Raw genomic sequence first — 23,786 nt, forward strand, 5'->3', positions numbered from 1 at the left:
TTTTACTCTCTGAGAAAACTAAACTATAACAAAAAAGTTTGTTTGCATTTTCTTAAAAGTTACATTTTGTTTGCCTATGGCCTTGTGTCTTTTTTTCATATTTATATATATATATACTGTTTTGTTTAACTTATAGTAGTGCTTCAGAGATTCCCCCTTTCCATTCTTTTGTTTTGTAATGATTATTTATGTATGTTTATGTTTGTTTGTGAATGGAAATAAAGAAACAAACAAAAACAAAAACAAACAAAATTACCTCACTGTGAGCAGTGGTTGTCGAGATATAAGGACCTATGGTGTTTGGTCTTATAACCTTTCACCCTGACCTTTTGACCTTTCGCCACATTTTCAAAATGTGTAACCAAGCCAAAAATGATTGTTTGACCACCCTAAACCAGTTTCTTAAGTCAAATTCTCTGGACCTCAAAGTGCATACGAATGTTGATTTAGCTATACTAGAGAAATAGGGATACAACTAAGAATAATAAGATGTTGGCTAAACGAAAAGTGTAGCAATGTTGGCCTACAGTGAAACGTCTATTTTGGTAGGATCCCCCCACGGTTAATCGTAAATTTAAAAATTGGTGAACACGAACAATAGATCGCGAAATAATTCGTGCGTACCCTTTTGGCATTGCTGTATTTATTATGTCCCCTCTAGGGCTTCGTACCGTACCACCAATCAATGCAATCGAGAAGAAAAAAATGTTTTGACAAAATATATGGCGACAACGCCTGTGGCCTGTGGTGTGATGTGAACTTAGTTTTGTTATTTAATACCCTTTGATAGGTAATTATATTTTAAAAAATTTACATACTGTTTCAATAATCATTCCTCATGCCATATAGTTGGCATAGTTGTTGTTGTTTCTGCACTAAAGTATTAAAAATGTCTAATCTCCTAGGCCTAGCTAGCTAGGTCTTCGGGTGCTGGTCAACCCGTACCCAAACCAACGGGGAACAGACGATCGGGGACCACGGACGATCGGGCCCATTGTAAGACTATCGGGCCCAAAGCGTGAGACGATCGAGCCCAACAAGGTTTTAAGACGATCGGGCCCAACAAACAAGACGATCGCGGACGTTTTATTTTGGTCGCAATTAAACCAACTTTAGGAATTTTTTATGGCGCTTATTAGAGATTTCACAACATTATTAGGCGCTATATAAATCCAGGATATTATTTCATTTACTTTATTACAGATGAGGAGAGGATGTGCTTTTTTCCAAATTACCGTTTATTGTAATAAAAATATGATTGTTTATAATTATACTAATTAAATGTTAAAATTGTTTAAATGTAATCATTTTAATATTATACAGATATTGCCTGCTTAGAGGTTAAAATATAAGATTTGACAACCCAGAATATTTTGTTCGAGGGAATATATATTCCCCGAGAACATATATTCCCCGAAAACATATTCCCCGAAAACATAATATCATTCCCAAGGGGTTGTCAAATCTTATATTTTACTGATATAAAATTCGATATATCTGTTATATTACATAGCCAACAACAAGTTGAATATCTACTGCTGGGTCGGGTGTAGCTAGGCCTCCTTGTAATAATAGTTAGGCGTTGCATTCGCCTTACCTTGCGAAGAATAATATACAGATAATTACTAATTAATGATTCCTTGGCAATAAAATATTCACTTAGGCCTAGGTCGTTTAAATTAACAAAAGAATTTCCATCAATAAGCCTACATTAATAATAATATTATTATCATCAGGTAGGCCGAATAAATAATAATTTGTCTCCTCAAAGGAGCTGAATCACCAGATGTTCAATGTTGTTGATGTTTAATTACGCGAAAATTACTCAGTCAATATCATCGTACTCTAGGATATATACGATTTACGATCCTCGCAGCGGTGGCCACGTGATGCAGTTTCAACCAATCACGTTCACGTATTTACATAGGCTCGACGTGATTGATTTTCGGGCCCTGCGCTAAGATGATCGGGCTTTCCGCTAAGATGATCGGGCCCAGCATGAGACGATCGGGCCCAACACTGATCTGGACCACATTTTCTGGAGCCGATCATCTTGGGCCCGATCATCTGATAACCAAACAACCCGTACCCATGCCAACTCGTACCCAAATAATTAGTTAACTCGTACCCACTTTGGCTAACCCGTACTCAAACCAACCCGTACCCATGCAAACTCGTACCTAATTGTTTGGCTTACTAGGTTGGCTTACTCGTACCCATTATTTGGCTTACTCGTACCCATTTTGTGGCTTACTCGTACCTATTGGCTGGCTTACTTGCATCGTTTAATTTTTATATAGGGTGTCAAATAGACAACGCAGTAATGACGTATGATCGTTTTCCATATATTTTTTTATTAAATAATTCAGTGAAATGATGATTTGTTTAGGCGATAAAACAGTTTACCAGATGTTTCCTCTATAACAGCTACATGTTTTTGCTGAACGGGGATTTCCCTTTAAAAACATGCATTTATCGTTGTAAAATAGACAACGCAACAATGATGTATGATTGTTTAAATTTTTCATTTATTTTTTACCTCCACAAGGAGGAGGTATATGTAGGCGATCGCGTGTATTTGTCTGTTTGTTAGCAGGATTACTTAAAAAGTTATTAAAAGATCTTTACAAAAATGAAAATACGATAGATATGTGGTCAAGGACCATTCCATTAAATTGTGGAGGCAATCCGGACTAGGGCTCCAATTCTGGACAACTTTTTACTTTTATTTAGTATTATTTTCAGACCTGCTAGTGTTAAAAGATAGGACACAATTTTCCAAAAGCCGGCGAGCAGTCTTAATTAAAGTTACAAGTAAACTGAAATTGCATTTTCTCGAGAACTACTTGTCCAAAGAATTATTTTACGGGCCCACTTTACAATTTTAGCTAGTTTGTTTTTTCCCCTTTAAGTTAGATTCGAGAACCAGACAATTGAGCCGAATAAAAGAACACTTCTAATAACGCTACAAAAAAATAAGAATTTCACATATTTTGTACATGATATTGAAGCTTTTAAGTTTTCAGAGGAAAAACATTCTCTGGCTTAACAGAAGAAAGTCCTTACGAATATGACCTTGTGAAATGGTAATTTGAAAATACAAATCAGGCATGCCAGCTAATAATCTAAAAATTTAAATTTGTATAAGATAGTATAAAAAATCTACAGAATATCTCAATTTTAGTTACCATAGTATTAGTAACTGTAGCTATGCATAACTAAGCGAAATTAAATAATTATCAGATAATAATCAATTATCAATTAATAATTACTGAATCCAACAATAATCAGTAAAAAAAATATAGAATTAACCAGCTGTAACAAATTTAAAACCAATATTTAATATAAAATGTGATATTTTACATGCTGACCTTAAATGAAATGGTTATCAAAAACATTTAAATGTAAAAATGGTAAAAAATGCATTACACATCAGGGCTTCAATATTTGAGTTGACAATACTTGAGTATATCATTTTGATTGGTTCAATTTTGGTGGATCCAGGATTTTGAAATATTTAGTGGGGTTGGAGGCAAGGGTCTAACAAATTAAAGATCTTAACTTTATGTCCAATCTTTTGCATTGCAATTTTTAACTTGGAGGGGGGGGGGGGGGGGTTGTGTGGCTTGAAGAAAGAGTGGGAGGGAGGAGTTTGAATCCATCTATTGGTTGGGGCGATGGTAGTGGCAGTGTGGGTGGTGCTTGACTGCATGAATTTTACACTCTATAGTGGATGATAGACACAAGATTTGTAGTTGATCTTTTTGTGGTTGTTGGGGGTGGAGGGGGAGTCGGAAGTGGTGGTGGATGGGCATGTGGGATTTTATTTAGCAAATAGAAGAAGTAAAACATAACATACATCTCTTTATGTTATGTTATGTTATTCAAATTTCAAAAGTATAACCTAGAAAATGGCATTAAAACTGGGAATTACAGAATCTATATTTAAAAATATTGTTTTTTTTTCTCAAAACACAACTAGTTAGAATTATATAAAACATTAAGAATTGTTCTGACCAATTGTTTAAAATCAAAGAAAATAAAATGTTTTTACTAATATACCATGTTTTTTTTAATATAAAAATGCCTATGTTTCTGACAACACTGCTTGTAGATTTTTAAATTACCCCAGTATTTTATTTAAAAATCACTTATTGAACATTAGAACTACCTATTTGTAATAAATCAGCTTAAATAATACACCACTTTGGGCGTTATTAATAAACTTTAGTTGTTTTTAACAATTTAAAAAACTGAAAAACACTCCTTTTTAAATAAATGGTATGTCCCAAGGTATGAAATCAAAAATATATAAAAAAATATGAAATAGGTACACAATGCATTGGTATTATGCAGTCACTAATTATTTTTTATAATTAAATGAACAAAACAAAAATATCGTTATGAAAGTACTACCAATATCCATTTTAAAAAACCTTAAAAAATGACAAAATTTGTCAAAACTTGATATTTGATCTCTCTCAACACATTATATAACCATGTGCAAAATTTGAAAGAAATCCATTTTTTTGACTCTGCCACAATTTTTGATATTTCTTTGATTCTTATAGACAATGGCTCTTAAGCACAACACCAAGATACTTAAATTGCTCATAATCATTCACTGAATTAAATAATAACAAAAAATATGGAAAAACATGTTTTTTTTATAATTAAGGGGAATCCCGGTCAGCAAAAACATGTAGCATGAAATCTAATTCGACCCCATACCCCTCCTGCAGGCTTTTGCTTAAAACATGGCGTTGTTAATTCAAACAATCTTATTATACCAATAAAATGTATGTATGCTTTTCATGTTTTTCGAAATAGAAATAATAATCACTTGATGTCGAATATATGTAATCAAGGAAAATAATTAAGTGATATGGATAAAAATTTGACCAGCACCCGGAAGGAGGTTAGCCTATCTCGGCCTGTATAGCTAGCTAGCTAGGCTGGTGCTAGTTCCGTATCACACCTGTCTTGTATTTCAACTTGTTTACTTGTTTATCTTGAATACCACACCTTACTTTATTGTGAATACCTCACAACCAAGTACTTTTATGAAGAAAAATCACAAAATAATAATGTAACAATAACAAGGAATAGGCCACTAACCTTATCTATGATTCCTTTGATTTATGTATGCCTAATTTATGTGTTCTTATTTATTAGATTATTATTTTATATACTAAAAAAATGCTTTTGTTTTGAACAAATTTACAGCGGCTAGTGAGAAATGAAAAAAAGTAAACAACAAATCTTGTAAACACAGCGTGCCTGCCCTCATTTCCTTCCCACGCTATTTGCAATATAAACCTTAATTATATTTGGTGTACAGTAGAGTTTATCGGCACAGTCAACCAAGTGCCTTGTCAAAACCATTGTTTTATATCGACATGGTCTACCATGCATTTGTTTCTTAATCTTAATTAGAATTTAGAAATAATAATATAAATTAAATAAATTTTTTTTCTACACTCTTCAGGCTTCACAAATCAATAAAATGGCTGGGGATAGGGTACAAAACATTGATCTTGGTGCAAACATACCTATAGCACCGGCAGTAGCTGCAGCAGCCCAAGTAGCTCTTCCAAACCCAATTCATCAACCAGTACACCATCCTCCAGCTGCCCCCTACAACTGGCAAGCCGGTAAAACCAGTGTAAAGGAACGCTTTGCTTACATGTTCAACAATGAAATCTTAAGTGATGTCCACTTTATTGTTGGCAAGGGAATGCAAACACAACGAATACCAGCCCACAAGTTTGTTTTGTCGGTCGGAAGCGCAGTATTTGATGCAATGTTCAATGGCGGAATGGCCACAACATCGTCTGAAGTTGAATTGCCAGACATTGAACCAGCTGCTTTCCTAGCCTTGTTGAAATTCTTGTACTCAGATGAAGTATTGATAGGACATGAGACAGTAATGCATACACTATACACAGCAAAAAAATATGCTGTTCCAGCACTTGAATCTGCCTGTGTTGACTTTCTTAAAAAAAACTTGGGGTCTGATAATGCATTCCTGTTATTGACACAAGCACGACTTTTTGATGAACCACAACTCGCTGCTCTGTGTTTAGAAATGATCGATAAAAATACCTCTGAAGCATTGAGTGCCGAAGGATTCACAGATATTGATTGGGAAACATTGATCGTCGTGCTTGAACGTGACACGCTTGGTATTCGCGAGTGTAAATTGTTTGAAGCTATTGTACGTTGGTCAGAAGCCGAATGCAGTCGGCAAGAACTAGCTCGGACATCCGAGAATAAAAGACAGGTTTTAGGAAGAGCTTTGAAATTAATTCGCTTTCCACTTATGACAATTGAAGAATTTGCAAGTCTCCCTGCACAGTCTGGTATCCTTGATGACAAGGAAGTTGTCAACCTTTTCCTACATTTTACAGTGAACCCAAAACCTGGTGTAGATTTTCCTTCAAAACCAAGGTGTTGTTTGACAGGAAAAGAACAAATTATTCAACGGTTTCACCAGATTGAAAGCAGGTGGGGGTACAGTGGAACAAGTGATAGAATTAGGTATGATAATGTATAATATTATAGTCCGGTCAAAAAAAAAGTTTTTGGTTTTTAGAACGAAGAGTATAATTATTTAAATCTGTCTGCAAAGTACAACACTTCAAACATGCTAAAGTACCACAGGGTGTTTCTCGCTGGATTTTATAATAATCATATAATTTTTTTGGCAGATTTCTAGTCCATAAGCGGATTTTCGTTGTTGGGTTTGGACTATATGGCTCAATTCATGGGCCTGCTGATTATCAAGTTAATATACAGGTAAAAATCAAAACTTTTATATGAATTCCCGTTCCTTTCTGCACATATTCATAATTTTTTTAAGGAATATGGACAATGTTATATTCAGTAGCTTTTCATTTGAGGAGCTACTAGTAACAAGGCCATATACATGGCTGCAGTCGCGTGCTCAAGTTAGTGTTTACCGACCGACATAGTGACCTCTAGAGTCGCGTTGCACTCGACTAAAAAGCATGTTTTCAGTTAAAAGGGCACTACTATTAACATTAACAAATCAAATTGTTTATATTTTTAGATAATTCATGCAGACACAGACAATTTACTTGGTCAGAATGACACTGGATTTAGCTGTGATGGCTCAGACTCTACATTTCGTGTTATGTTTAAAGAGCCCATTGAAATCCAACCTAACGTTAACTATATAGCCAGTGCTACCTTAAAGGTAAGTCTGCTGGCACAGTAGAATATTTCTTGACTATCACAACACATTTCTTTATTTATTTCACCATATTTTAAAATGGTGACCCAGCTAGCATGAGCTGATTGTATGTATCAACAATACAACATTATGTAATATAAGGTTTGTAAAAAGTCTGTACAATTTAATAAAAGCTTGATTTTCTGTCAAAATACAGCAAAACATTTAATAGGAGACTGGCATTTTTTCTTATTGTTGCATTTGTACTACTGACTTTGTTTATTTTTTTTTATAGGGTCCTGATTCTTACTATGGTACAAAGGGCAAGCGTAAAATGATTCATGAATCTCTTCCAAATGGCAAAGTTGTGTTTCAGTTTAGCTACGCCTCCGGCAACAACAATGGAACATCGGTCGAAGATGGACAAATCCCAGAAATTATTTTCTATACGTGAATTTAATAGAGAATCCAAAGATAAAGCCCCACCACATCATGTTATAAGGGGAGCCGTTTTTAATTAAAATAAGTATGATTTCAATGAAACATGATTGACATATATTTTCTGCCACCGAACAAACCATTAAACCAAAATAATTTTTAGAGAGACAGATGCTTAACCTCAGGTGGTTGTGATGAACCTCAGGTGGTTGTGATGAAAATATGTAATAAGAAGAATGAAATTTGCAGGGGAGCGATTTAATGTCATGCTCCCAAAAAATGTTAGTTTTTGACAGATTATTGATAAAATTGGTGAAAAAGAGCAGGTTAACAAAAAAAACATTAATATTACATGTAAGTGCCCCATCATTTAAAAAATCCTGGATCCTCCCCTGAATGTGTGGGTGTATGAATTGGTGAATTAAAAAAGTCTAAAAACAAAATACTGTAGTGGATACAGTATATTGGTACTATTAGTATTAAGCTAAAGTGGTACTCATTACTTTACTTGCTCTTTATGTTTATAATTCTTGTTCAAACAAGATGGTTTATTGATATCAATTAGATTAGTAACTGTTTGTTAGTTTTAATTTGTTGGATACATTAATGTATAAAAATGTTTAGGACCTATGAAACTATCATAGTAAAAAAACATCTCCCAAGAATAATATATTGTTTTTGTATAGATAGGAATTGGATGAGAACAATATTTTTTATGTACAGAATTACTTCAAAACTAATTTGTGTTGAGCATCTGAATCCCTAGTATTGTTTACAAAGCACACGACACTAACTCTTTGAAAAATTATAAATTTATTTATTGTCAATGTTAAATGAATGTTCCCACCCAGATGCAGTTCTGCCCACAAGTCTTGAGAATAAAACTTACTAAAGATAAGGCACAAAACAAAACAAGAAATTGTAATCAACCACAACCTTTTGTAAAATAATATTTTTGTTCTGTTTTAGTCAGTTTATTACAGTGTATATACTGTAAGCTTTATGTGCACAGTATTTTGATTGTTTGGAAATCTCTTGTAAAAATGAAAATATGTATTAATAATAATAACTATACTATTAAGAACATCTAACATTGAGAGTTAAGCAATTGTATGTAAATGTGATTATATTATGGTAATGTAAAAAATGTAATGCAGGGAGGGAAAATGTAGATTTGTCTTGCCCTGTAGCTTATATCAGCCTTAAGACTAGTATTATAACATGTATATAACATACAGTAAGCTTTGTGCCTATGATAGTTACTACATAATGTAATAAGATAGTGTCAGGAAGAAATTTATACTAAAAACATATGGATGGTTATTATCCTAAAGTATCATACAACACTCTGTACATTACAAATGATATACTGTACTGTACAATATGCATAGTATAGTATGTGATAAAACCAAATCAAAATCTAATAAAGACAACATATCAACATAAAAATATTCTTAATATATTACTTTACCTTTGTATGCCAAGTACTGAAAGAAAGCTATGAAAAGACAAGTAGCCTAACCTTATAATATTGAGCTTTCGATTTGAGGACCTAATTATTTCATGATAATTTATTCTGCGCATTCTATGCCCAGTCAACCAATGACACAGTATAATAGTTCTTCGGTCTTATGTAGTAATTGAAAAGCTCTTCAGTATTGGATTGAAAGAAAGGTGCTCAGACAGATTGGGTAGGGGTACACACTCTTAAATAATATTCTTATGCAAGTTAAATGTAATTTGTGTTTCGTTTCCAGTTATCACCCTTGTCCATTGGAAATTATGTTCTAGTAACTGCACATTTTATTTCGGACAAATTTTAAAGATTTGATTCAACAGATAGAAAGAACTTGTTTTCCTTCAAAAACACAACCAGCTGAAAGGGTCAAGGGTGAAGCAACATGGCCAGCTTCAACACAGAGCATACACAAATACTCATCATCTCCAAAATCTGACATTCCTTTAGCTTTCTCAATCCATGGGTTCCAAACCACTGAATAATATAAATATTAAAAGTGGCATCAATCAATAAGCATGGTCTATTAAAACAATGCTATATTATGCTGTAGCTATAGGTAAACAAATTGTGCAAATATTGTAAACTTTGCATAATATAATAAACAAAAAATGACTACAAATTGCATAGAGTGGAATATATGACCATAGCTTTTCCTTTACCATAATGTGTGTATGGTATTAATGTGTTTGACAAACAAGCCATTTTTAGTAGACTTAATAAACATGCATGTATACTGTACCTGTATCAGGAAAATTAGTCTTTGTAATACGAATGCTTCGTCCACCAGTGGAATTTGTAACCACATGGGTGTTAGGTGTTGACATATAGACCCTAAATTCAAATAACACAATACAATTACTAATATATTAGTATACTATCTAACTCAATGGCATAATAGTGAGTTGATCTACAGTAGCTATTCTGCTCTATTCATATTTTAAATTTAAATGAGAATCGCATTATACTATTATTTTTATTTGGTTATCTTGGCGGATAACCACTTATTATTGTCCGGATCTTTTTTTTTTCTATCTTATTCTTCTTTCTTTCCCTGAATTTTGTGTCACATGTATCTCTAACTTTTGTCAACATAACATCGTATAACTTTGTCAGAAACAAATTACGCGAGTACGAGTATTTAAAATTTCAAAATGCGCAAAATTAATTTCTAATCAATTTCGTGTAAATTTCCAGCCATTTAAAGGATTTCAAAATTGTCTAAATTTGTATGCATTTTGCGCACATACTTGGACGCACAGCTCGAACAAAGCGTAGACAAATATTTGTTGCAATAGATTTTTGTTTTTGCTTCTGTAGCAGATTTCATTCATTTTGATTGCAAATTAACGACACACGTGCACGTTAAACTTTAATAACTGTGTGCTAAAAATAAGTACTGTAGTTTGTGCACAAATATACCTATTTTTAATCAGTTATAGCTCCTCAGGATGGCTGGTGTTTTACATTTTATTATGGAAGCTGATGAGTTGTAGATACTAATTCGTGTAAAATTTGTACCTACCGGATATTCTGACATCACCCTAAAATGGCCACTCAAATTTTAAAAATAGATTAATTAATTAATCCAATTTAATAGAGCACATCGCGCATTTTCTCCTAGATTTTAATATATTCTTTTTAATCAATTTTCCTTCACATGAGTTACAAAAATTGTAATTTTTATTACGTAATCATATAAAAAAATTAGAATAACGTGAGTTACTTAATTTCATCTATACAGTATATTTTAATCTGTTATAACTCATCGGAATGAAAAGTGACCCACATGATTAAAACTTATTATGGAAGCTGAATTGTAGATACTAGATGGTTCTTGATTACACAGTAATTTCAGCGTAAAAAAACTGGCGATTTCAAATGTACGTACCGCAGGACTATAAATAAATTGTCGTTTTCAGAAATGAATAAATAGACACGATGATTAATGTAGTCAACTAAAATTAGCACACTGGGAATTAGGCATACTTCCGAAGGAGAAACTTGTCTTAAAATGAGTCCCATGGGGTATTATTATTTAAAGTGATGTTTTATTGGAGAGGCGTTTATTCAAATAAATATCATCCTAATAAGTATTAATACATTATTTAATTTAAACATCTTTTGAAACTAACTGCCGTGACAGAGTGGGCTGTTTCGGCCCAAGAAAGAAGACATTACGGCTTGCAACATGGGCAGACATGTCGGTCCTAACAGGACACAGATAGCCTACAGTTATTCCTGCCAGCTTACTTAATAAAACTCAGCTATCGGGATTTCACTCGATTAATGTCTTATCATCAAATCTCCCTATGTAATTTTATAATACTATTCCCCACAATATATTCCGATTCTTTATGCCGTATATTTAATTTGATCTTTATTAATTTGCAGTATAATTTTTATTTTTTAACTACTGTACCTTTCACACGCGCGGTCCGTTCCTAAAATAAACAAAAAACTAAAATGGCTATGACTAATGGCCAACTAAAAGCTCCAGTCCTACTATAGTATCTGTTTTTTTCTTCCGTCTTCCAAAGGGACACTGTATTGATTGATGGAAAGTGCCTGTTTCCAGTCACCTTTAGGGTCAAATCTATTATTTTAACTGCTCCCTTGTGTATAAAAGAGAGAAAATAGTTGAAACCATGTTGCTGCAAGGTGAACTTATCATAAACCCGGGAATTACTTGACCGCCAAGAATTGAAATTGAGTAGAAAATCTAATGTTGAAATCATAAATGTTGTTAAAAAACGCTTTATAATATCTTGTCTTCAACATTATGATACTGTACTCGAGCTGTTCAACTAGTTTTCAGATATTAAAAACAATTATCGTAGGAAGAGGTAGGAAAATGCGAAGCGTCCTCGTATTATTGTGTGTGGGTATTTTTCAAGATTGACATCCATTAGACAGTGTATACCACGATCGGAAAACACCCCTATTTGGGGCAAATCGTTGAACCTAAATTTGTTTTAATTGTCAATAACTAATTATCTAACTCAATTTAATAAATAAACAGGGTTACATCAGGTGGTTAAAATCAGTACCGAGATTCTAACCAACTTTATATACCATCGAATAAACATTCTAGAAATAACGCGCGATTTACCGAATTTTGCCCTTACGTAAATTTATATATAGATGAATTCATATAAAAATGTTGTCTATCTGATGGCATGACGTCATCATATGGCCAGTTTAAAAGAGAGCGCATCTCACTTTTACGTGCCCAAAATTCTTCAAATGTTTATTGATGTAATTATAATTATCTAAGATGGGTCTCATAATTTCATCTATGCTACACTGTATATAACATATATTGTGTATTCTGTAAATACTGTAATATGCTGTATGATACAAAATAGGTACAATTCAACACTGTAAACTTATTTAATTCATGTCATAAGATGGCATAAAAATTGTTGATGTTCATATATTTTAATGTGCATGTTGCATTTCCGGGAAATCTAGTTCATCGTTAAAAGTATAGTTATTCTTACCTGTCGTAATTCTCCTGTACACCAACTAATTCCCGGTCTTCTGTGAAGGTTTTCCCGCCACAAACCTTAAAACAGAAAACATTTTTTTAATAAACTTATATGGTTTTTTTCTTGTGGCTTGTCTCCAGAAATTAGAATAATAAATAATAACCATTGCAGTATCTAGCTGAAGTTATTCATGTTGATGAATTTATGCTTGGTCCTACCTTATCAATGTATTGCAGTCCTTGAAGACCTGAGATTGTTGACTTGTTGACATCGGAAACAGACAAGTATGTGTGTAGAAGAGTAGTGAACTTAAATTCTTCAGAGCCTGGTAGTTTCCAGATAGTATGTTAATAAATAAAAATTAATTTACCATAATATGGTACTGGAAAACTTAGCCTGTCCATGGCATAAGGCTTTCTCGAACAGAATTAGTAACTAGATTTGAACTCATCCCTATGGATGAGTTAGGTTATATGCCGCGCATATTGTGCACAGAAAAACGATTATGCCATTGTGACCTGAAGAAAGTAAAATGTTGTTAGTTGTTGTCTCTATTTTGATATACAGTATACACTATATACTGTATACATACTATGTACAGTGCAGCATGCATGAAAATAATGGGACCCGCCTTTTATTCCAATTTTTAACATGATGACGTCATCAAAATGAAACACGTAGATAGCAATTTTGGAAGGGAATTATCTGAGTAACAACATATTAATTTGTTGATGAAATTTGGATATGTGGAATATAGATGCGCGCTTGTTTACTATGACGCAAAAGATGAAAATTTTATAATTCAACTGGCCATATGATGAGGTCACAACATCCGATGCGCAAAATGTGTACATGAAGTCGTATCTACAATTCAACAGCTTCCAGAAAACGTTTTAATCATGAGTATCACTTTTCATTCTGAGGAGCTATAACATATTGAAATTTACTGTAATGATGAAAATAAGTCACCCAAGTAATTCACTTTTTTAACATGGTGACGTCATCAAAATTTTAAAAATGGTAAATCATGCGAAAGATAATTGATTGAACTATACAATATCAAATTCTGGGGGAAAATGGAATAGGCATAAATGGAGATTTGTTCTATCAAATGTGATAGCTATGACGAAAGAGACAAATATCCTATATTTCATATTCAAGTGGCCATATGAAGACGTTACAATGTCTGGTTAGCTATATTGATGCATGATCTGATATCTACAACTCATCACCTTCCAGAATATGTAATAAAAATAAATTTCACCGTTTATTCATGGAGTACTCCATGGTTTATTTTAGACACTACGACTTTTTAAAAAAAGACCAAATTTTTGATGAACTTTTTCGTCAAAAACGCACACAAATTGTCTAATTTGACGTGCTCGTATGACATGATTTTAAGTCGAAATGTTTAAAATTTGGTAAAATTACTAGAAAAAGTTATTATTATTATAATATAAATTATGTTTTTAATACTACGTGCGAAAAATCAATTTCTAATCAACTTTCTACGCGTTTCATGTAATTTTTACATGCTTAAAATTACATGAAACACGGAAAGTTAGCGCATGATATAAATTACACTTTTGCTAAGTTTTAATTTAAAATGTTATTTCGTTTTCAACCTTAATGTTAAAAACGCAAAATTCATAAAATCATGCGTAAGTCTCGTTGCACAATTGTAAACGTCATGAAAGTGGTAGCTGCACAACTTTATGTGACTGACGATATGTTGAGAAAGTTACGAACTGTCATGTTTGCAAGTTTTAGAGATACGCAAGACACAAAAATTACAGAAAAAAAAGAAGATGATGTTGATGATCTTTGTTGCAGATAACCAAAAATCAACCTACAATAGATCCAAAGAACCAGCAATGAATGATCAACATAGAGCACTCTTACCTATATTTTCAACTTGCAATCTGGCCTCAAATTCTTTTTTTCTTAACAACAGTATATAACTGACACAAAATCTAAAAGAATAATAAATATTATTGAATTCTGTTTCACTTCCTATTATAATGATAACATTATTTACTAACTAGAACACCACTCCTAGAGTGCATACCTCCGCCTACTGTAAAAGTCTCCTACATAAGATTTCACCGGAAAAAAAAAAAAATTTTTTTTATCTTTGTGTCTTAATGCTGCTGTGTGTGACACGCAATCGACTACATATACCTCCTAGGTAAATAAAATGTATATAAGCCTTGCCTCTAATATATTTATAAATCAACAGCAGATTCAAGAAAAATTACACCCTCCCCTAAATCACCTTATCAAAAATAAACAAAATAATTTTTAAAAAACACATAAATTGGTGTTTGAAAATGGGATAGACTTGGAGGCAATAATATCCTAAAAAGATGATGCTGAAATATTGAAATTTACAAAAAATGTTTAGACGGATTTAGAATATAATATCACATTTTAAAAAGTGATACATACTTGTAGTTCCACATTTTATGGGTTTCTTCAGAATCTTGCAAAGTAAAAACAGCTTTAGACTCATCACTGTTTTCATTCTAGGTTAGGTAAAAAATCATAAATCTAATTTTACAGATTTAATTAAAACAAAAGAATCACTGTGGCATTTGTAAAGGAACACTTGCGACATGATGGAAAAGACAATTAACTTAAGACTTACGGAAAGTCCGGGTTTCTGACCCTCTTTGATCCCGATCGCCAACCCTTTTTGATAAAACCAGTCTCCACCTTTTAACTATAATGAACGTGGCAAGCTTAATTTCCTCTTATCATACTTACTGTTTCTTTAAGTGTCCATCTGGATGTTCGTGCAAATCCATGTTGAGGACCAAGTTCCCATGGACCAAAATTAGCTTGAATGATTAAAATTTAGAAACTAAAATAGCCCTAGTGTACATCACTACCAGATATATGAAAAATCCAAAATTATGAATTTAATGTTAAGATACATGATTTCAGTGATAATTTATTTTATAATTTAAATCAATTCAATAACTTACGAAAAATAACAGGAATTCCTCCTCTTATTGCCTTTTTGTTGTTATAAATTGCATTTTTGCTATAAAATGAAATGAAAAAAGTAATTATAACTTGTATAATTTATTGTTTGTTCAATGGTTATAAAGCTACAAACAATGAGGGACCATACAAACCTCACAAACAGCATTTCTTGTCCATCACATTTCCATGATGTCACAGTTGCACCTACAAAAGCAATGATCATATGTATCATGATTCAATTTCATGTGTTCCTAGCTGTTAGTCAATTTTCCATTTTATTTCTAAAAATTAATAAATAACACATTACAGTATCAAATGAAGGAACATTTTTTAAGTTTCCTTCAAATATTTAAAGTTTGGATTTAAAAAGTCTGAATAAAAGTGGAAAGAGTGTCACTATTTTTTGTAATTATACCGGTAAAACAAATGTGATTCACAGATATATATTAGAGTAAATTATTTCTGTATCAAAATAATAAAAATTTGGCAATTTGGAAATACGATACAGGATTTTTTGAAAACAGGATACTAAGCCTTGATGTGTTCTCGAGCATTAAACTCAACTGAGACAGGACACATGTCGGTAGGGGGGGGGGGGGGGGTTGGTTGGGGGAGCGGGAACCCTAAAACAATCGCTATACTACTATTTTATGCACAGTACTGTATTTGGGTTGGAGGCCAGGTGGAGGTTATTTTAATATTTATATTTTGAGTGAAGAACTAAAGTTGCGATATGCAATTGCAGGGGCGGATTTAGGGGGCCCCTTATATTTGTAAAAAAAAAAACAACGAAAGGAAAAGAAAATTGTAAAAAAAGGAGTAAAAAACGGACTACAGTATATATTTTGTATTATATTTAATACGCAATAAATTATATTAACTTAAAAATCTGTCCGTGCAGACTAACCAGGGTCTGGGCGCACCACCCAGCCCCTCGTATATGCATACTGCATGCAATGTTGTAACTTTGCCGTCGCCCAAAATTTCCTGTTCTTTTCCCATACAGTTGTAACTGTTGCCGAGATTAAACAAAAGACATACTGTTACTGTTACAATGATCAATGTCGTTGAGATATGTGTCTGTAAATAAAGAGTTGCGAATTAATTGCCTATTTTCACCTGAAAAATAAACACATTTTGGTCCCTGGATGTAACATGATATTGACGCGTGGGAGCGAGCTGGGGCACGAACGATTTGTACAAAGGACACCGCCAGACAACCACGTAGGCCTACCTATTGTGTAATACGTCAAAAATGGAACGCCATGGTTACCTACAGTATATGTGGCTATATAGTATAGTGTATCATCATCATAGAGGATACGTTAATAATAATAGTACACTGACTATGGTAACTGTGTACTGTAGTTTACATTATAGCAACCAAATTTTTTTCTAGGCCACCCACCGATACGTACTCAACTGTATCAATACCTATTTATATTGATATATTTAATTTTCTCAACAAAAATTGATGTAAATAAATATTGAGCTATAATAAGCATTGAATTTTGAGCTTTTTTCAGGACTTCCCCTATGTAATGATAGCATATAGTTAAGGCTATGAATATTGTAAGTATAGAGTGAGCCCTCTATAGTTAGTGTACAGTTGAGTGAGCAATGCCTAATGGCATCACTTGATGTAGGAGAACCAAGAAAAAGATGGTACAGATGTAATAAATGAAACACTAATCAAGTCACGACTACTAACTGTGTTGTTATTAAAACAAGTAACATTACATGGTGTCAGAATGAATCGATTAAAACCTCCAGAATCTTTGAAAGTAAATGTCAATAGTAATATGGCAGAAGAATGGAGAAAATGGAGTCAACATTTTGGGTTGTACATTACAGCTAGTGGCCTAGATAGAAAGCCAGCAAAGTAAAGTGTAGTACACTATTGCATGTAATAATAGGCGAGGAGGTGCTAGACATATTTAACACATTTGTATTTACAGCTGACGAAGATGCTGAAGATGTAGAGGTAATTCTTCAGAAATTTAAAACACATTTTGAGCCCCAAAGAAACATAACGTATGAAAGGCATAAGTTCAATACAAGAATACAAAAGGAAGGTGAAGGGTTTGATCAATTCATAACTGATTTAAGAAGTAAAGCAAGAACGTGTGAATTTGATAATTTACAAGATAGCTTAATAAAGGACAGAATAGTAGTAGGAATTAGAAGTGATACTGTAAGAGAAAGGTTACTTTGTGAAAATGATTTAACGCTACAGAAAGCAGTAGAAATATGCCAAGCTGCAGAGATTAGCCGCAAACAAAGATGTGTAATGACAGATGCATCAAAAACGGGCAACAGCGAAGTGATAGAAGAGAGTGAAATAAATAAGCTTAAAACTGAATATAAGTAAAAAAAAGCTAGCAGTAGTGCTGCCAGTAGTTCATACAATAAAACTGGTGTTATAAGGGATTGTAGGCAATGTGGTAAACTCATGAGTATAAGAATTGTCCAGCATATGGCAAACAATGTAAAGCATGTGGAAGAAATAATCATTTTGCTATAAAATGTAGGAGTAAAGATAAAAGAAAGCCATATAGGCCTAAGAAAAATAAAATAGAAGTACTAGATAGTGATAGTACAAATAGTGATGAAGAGTTCCTAATGGATACATTAGAGAATAAAGATAACACCAAAGAATGGTCTGTAAATTTAAAGATCTATAACCGTGATAGCAAACATAAGGTAGTAAAGTTGAAAATTGATACTGGAGCTCAGTGTAATGTGATAACAGAAAGTATAGTACAAGAATTAAAGATTCCAGTAAATAAAACAAATGCAAGGCTTATATAACATATTCTGGTGAAAAGATAAGACCAGTTGGTAAAGTAACACTACTCTGTGAAAACAAACATAAATACTATGAATTAGAGTTCCAAGTCATGAATAAAGCAGTTCATCCTGTATTGGGACTGCAGGCTTGTGAAAGACTACAATGATTTGAAATCTAAATACGATGTATTTAAAGGTTTAGGTTGTATTTGGGGTGTACAAAAGTTACATGTAAAAGAAGATGCAAAACCGGTAATTCATCCGCCAAGATCAGTACCTATTCCAATAAGAAAGAAAGTATTAAAGGAGTTAAATAATATGGAAAGTAAAGGGGTAATAGTGAAACAAAATGACCCTACCCAATGGGTGAGCAGTATGGTAGTAGTTAAAAAAAAAAAATAAAGATAGTGTACTTACTGTATATGTATAGATCCAAAAAATTTGAACGACGCGCTTGAAAGACAGCATTACCCAATGAAAACGATAGAAGAAGTAATAACTAAGCTACCTAATGCAAAAGTGTTCAGCACTTTAGATGCCAGTAGTGGGTATTGGCAAATGCAGTTAGATGAGGATAGTTCAAAGTTGTGTACGTTTAATAGTCCTAATGGAAGGTATAGATACACTAGATTACCTTTTGGTATTAAGTCAGCCCCTGAGATTTTTCAAAGAGTAATGACCCAAATGTTTGAAGATTTGGAAGGTACAGAAGTCATAATGGATGATATTTTAGTATGGGGTATAGATAAGAAACAACATGACGAACGACTTGAGAAAGTTCTCAATCGAGCAAAAGAAAGAAATTTAAAATTAAACCCAGAAAAATGTAAATTTCAATTGGATTAGATGAAGTAAAATACATTGGTCACACATTAACATCTGAAGGTTTAAAAACAGATGAGAGAAAAGTTAAAGCAGTACAAGAAATGCACAAACCTAATAATAAGAAAGAGTTACAACAGTTTCTCAACAGTAATGTAACCAAACCATTAAGACAACTGTTAGAGAAAAATACTATGTGGCAATGGCAAGCAGAACATGATTGATTAGTTTTGGACAGTTGCAGCGCTTAGTAACAGAGGCGCCAGTTTTACAATATTATGATGTAGAGAAACCGGTGACAGTAAGTGTTGACGCATCAAGCACAGGTGTAGGCGCAGTATTATTGCAAAATGAACATCCGATAGCGTTTGCATCAAAAGCGTTTACAGAGCCTCAAACAAGATATGCACAGATAGAGAAAGAATTAGCAGCTGTAGTTTTTGGATGTGAGCGTTTCCATCAATATTTGTAAAGGCAAAGAATTTATCGTAGAAAGCGACCATAAACCCTTAGAATCGATAATGAAAAAAGCACTAGCACTAACACCACCAAGACTACAGAAAATGTTATTAAAGTTACAGAAATACAAGCTGGAACTAGTTTATAAGAGAGGCAAAGAGTTGTATATAGCAGATGCATTGAGTAGAAATCATCTACCAGATATAGAAACAGAACAGTTTAGCATTCCGCTTTACATGATTAACAACCAACAAATGACAAAAAAAAGACTTGTTGAAATAAAGAATGAAACAGTAAAGGATACAGCTTTAAGTAAATTAAAGGACGTAGCAATAAATGGATGGCCAGAGAACAAAGCTATCTTAGAACCAGACGTTAAACCATATTGGGATTATAGAGATGAAATCTTAATAGAAGGAGATATGCTATTCAAAAATAACAGATTAATCATACCAGCGACACAACGTAAACTGATGTTGAGTAAATTGCATGCTAGTCACCAAGGTATTGAAAAAACAAAGAAACTTTCACAAGATTTAATCTTCTGGCCAGGAATAAATGCCCAAGTGACAGACACAGTAGGAAAATGTGAAATATGCCTAAAACACCGAATGAAAAACCAAAAAGAACCAATGGTAGCCCATCAAATACCATCAAGACCATGGCAGAAAGTGGGCATGGACTTATTCACACTAGAAGCTGAGGAATACCTAATAATCGTAGATTATTATTCAGGATATTTCGAAATAAACATGTTAAAAAGCACGAAATCTAGCTCAGTTATAAAATTTTGCAAGCAACAATTTGCTAGACATGGGATACCAGAAGAAGTAATTTCTGATAATGGACCACAATTTGCGTCAATGGAATTCCAAACTTTTGGCAAAGCGTATGATTTTAAACATACAACAGCATCCCCATTTTATCCGCAAGCAAATGGAAGAGCCGAAAAAGCAGTTGAAACCGCAAAAATGATACTCAAAAAAGCGAAAGAAGATAAACAAGATCCATATTTAGCGCTATTAAGTTACCGCAATACACCTAGAGATGGATTACCATCACCAGTACAAATGCTAATGGGCCTTAGAACAAAAACACATTTACCAACGTCTATCAAACTGCTGAAACCAAAAGTAACAAACAACATGAGACAATTAAAACAAAACAAAGCAAAACAAAAGAACTATTACGACAAAGGAACAAAACCGCTAAAGACACTTAAAGTTGGAGATAAAATTTATGTGCGAAAAGATTGTCAGTGGAAACCAGCAACAATCGTTGAGAAACAAGAAAGTCCACGATCATACACAGTTGAAAGCGATGGAAAATATTATAGACGCAATCGCAGAGATATCATTAAAGTAACAAGTTCGCAGGATTCACAGATGTCACATATAATAGAACCAAACACCACACAAGAAACACATCGCTACCCTAAACGCAACAGAAAACAATTGACAAAACTAGATTTGTGAACTAAGGGCAGAATAACCCCTAAATTGTGTGCCTGAGAATAGTCTACCTCTGAGCACAACATAAACAGCATTATATGTAATGTACTGTATGTATGTTAGGAAAGAGCTTTTGCCTGTTGAGGTTTTTGTAAATAAAGATTGTTAGGATATATATGTAAGAGAAGAAAGATGTAATAGTTTTGTTTTGTGAACAAAGGAAAAGATATTGTTAGAGTTTTGTTAGTTAGTAGATTTAGATGAACAGTAATTAACTTTTTAATTTTAAAAAAAGGGAGATGTAATGATAGCATATAGTTAAGGCTATGATATTGTAAGCAGAGCCATATATATAAAGAGTTACGACATTGAAAATTAGAAGCCATTTTTGTGTCAAAGAATTCGCACGCTGAGGGCGCGCGCGTCTATTTTGTATAAATTCTCCTGTAGTTCATGCATTATTTTCAGATTTTTTTGTCTATGAAATAACGCTTATATTCCGTTTTTATTTTAGTAATTAATTTGATTAATGGTATTAATTTGGTAACATATATATATTGTGTCTATAATAACAAAAGAATAAATGCTAGGACCTACATGCAAGTCAGGATACATCAAAGCATGAACCAATACAAAAAACACACAAATTCACTCCTCTTTTTATACAGTATATGGCTCTCTGTGTGTTTTTGACACAAACTTTCAGAGACTCGTTCATCATTTCATTTGTAATAATTTGCCTTTATTATTTTATTATTGTTCATACCCTATTCAATATATTAACAAATATATCCTCGACACTTTATTATTTTATTTAGTCATCAAAGCATGCATTATGAATTGAAAATATTACATAATTGTTATTAACAGGACGTAGTTATGGGATGTTTCATTCCAAAATCAATCAATCGAACTTTATAATGTACTAGCGCACGCGCGCGCAATATTCTTTCCTGCAAGTACTTCTGTACGCTGTGCACATCGATATTTCACCGTAAAATGTGCAATTACATTTTTTTTAATATAAGAAAAAGTTTAAAGTATTTTCTTGCTCCTATACTTTACATACTGAGTGAATGAAATCGGCAACAAAATGTTATCGTCCTTTTAGTGTGTTTATTGGAGGGGAAAAGTATGATCATTTTGGTCATTGGTACTGGTAGCATGCTGCTTGAGAGTGCCTTTTCCTGTAAATTAGAGGTGCCATTTATCATGAATTTTATGTGCGAGAGTAGCATTTCCGGCCATCTGGGTGGAATCCGGAACGATTCGGCCCTGAGACGATTCATTCCACTTTTGGGCCGAAACATCCCACTTTGTGGGCCGAAACGTCTCACTTTGGACCAAATTCATATTCATTTTTTTTTCAAAAAAACCTAATTTTATATTCAATTTATTACTTCGAAAACTTTGTTTATTTCGTGCATTCGCTAAGCGGCCAACAGAGGGCGTAACTCATTCGCGTGACAAAAAAATTTTGTCCTGGGCTGAATCGTCTCAGTGCCGAATCGTCCCGCTACCTCTGGGGCGTCATTTAAGAAAGTTCGCTTCCCTGTCGACGGCCCTGGAGAAGCACATTTTTTCTGCTGTCCAAAAGCTGACTTGCGCGAAGCGCCCTGTTGTTACGTTTTTGCTCAAAATAAGCCTATTAGATAATAAACCTTTTAGTTTTAATAGGCTAGGCCTAGTACCTTTTTCATATACATTTAAAATATCAATTTTTAATATATTTATATTATTATTTTATGAGAGTGCCATTTCCGACCATTTAGAGGTGTTATATTTTCAAAATCGTCTCCAGGGTTGGTGACGTGTGGACTCTCTACAGTTGCTCCCACCTCCTCCCTTTCACAAAATCCTGGGTCTGCTCTGGGTGGGGCCCTGTTCTGTAATTAATTGTATATTTCTGCTAAGCCAAATAATATTATACACATTTACCATGAAGATGTACAGAAACTGAAGAGTTTCCCTGATGAATTGTTATGTATTCTTGCGTTGACATTTTCAGTGTTGCTTAACTCAGCTGTCTTCCGGTATCAGCCCACCTGTGGAGCTATACCTGACCCTGTGTGCTCGTGCTGGTACGTGACAGTGTGGTGTGGATCGACCTGGAAGCGAAGCGTGAAACGGCCGCCGACTGAAGAAACGGCCGCCAATTGAAACACAATTGAATGTATGAAACGCCAATTGAATGTATGAAACGCCGCGTGTGCCGTTTGTCATACAAAGTACAATCAAAACGACTTGTGGTTTAATACAATTGTGTTACTTTTTTTTTCAGATTGAAATGACTTTTGACGTATGTGACTTAATAAATATTAACAGATAGATGTTTTTAATTATTTATGTATTAATATTTAATAATGAATATTGTGTAAACATAATGGGTTTTTTATATATTTTTTAAATGTATACAGTAAAAAAGTGTAAGGAAAAGAATTGGAATTGGACAAAATAAATGCTGCAAGAGCAGCACATTACTATTATTATATTAAAATCTACTCTCCCTAGTACTAATACTGTAGTAAACCTATATAGTTAAGTTCAATAATGTTTAAATATCATATTTATTAAATTCAATTCTTTTTTAAAGAATTAGTTTTTTTAGATAAGTTATTTTTTTAATTTACCGGTAA

The 23,786-nt window shown here is 33.3% G+C and overlaps 2 protein-coding genes across 2 annotated transcripts; one reads left to right on the forward strand and one right to left on the reverse strand.

Moving 5' to 3' along the window:
• Positions 1-699: 699 nt before the first annotated feature.
• LOC144853819 (BTB/POZ domain-containing protein 2-like) lies at positions 700-8,546 on the forward strand. Its single transcript, XM_078711667.1, has 5 exons — positions 700-790; positions 5,489-6,540; positions 6,711-6,798; positions 7,073-7,219; positions 7,491-8,546. The coding sequence occupies exons 2-5, from the start codon at positions 5,507-5,509 to the stop codon at positions 7,647-7,649; spliced, it is 1,428 nt and encodes a 475-aa protein (XP_078567793.1). The 5' UTR covers positions 700-790; positions 5,489-5,506; the 3' UTR covers positions 7,650-8,546.
• LOC144853833 (uncharacterized) lies at positions 8,428-23,285 on the reverse strand. The gene is made up of 10 exons (XM_078711683.1): positions 23,089-23,285; positions 15,781-15,832; positions 15,628-15,686; positions 15,407-15,480; positions 15,089-15,165; positions 14,543-14,613; positions 12,859-12,965; positions 12,653-12,717; positions 9,892-9,983; positions 8,428-9,626 (listed from the first exon to the last, which is right to left on the reverse strand). Exons 1-10 carry the CDS (start codon positions 23,150-23,152, stop codon positions 9,466-9,468), a joined length of 822 nt encoding a protein of 273 aa, XP_078567809.1. The 5' UTR covers positions 23,153-23,285; the 3' UTR covers positions 8,428-9,465.
• Between the last annotated feature and the right edge of the window lie 501 nt (positions 23,286-23,786).

Source organism: Antedon bifida, chromosome 10 (genome assembly GCF_963402885.1).
Source record: "Antedon bifida chromosome 10, ecAntBifi1.1, whole genome shotgun sequence".
NCBI classification, from domain to species: Eukaryota; Metazoa; Echinodermata; class Crinoidea; order Comatulida; family Antedonidae; genus Antedon; species Antedon bifida.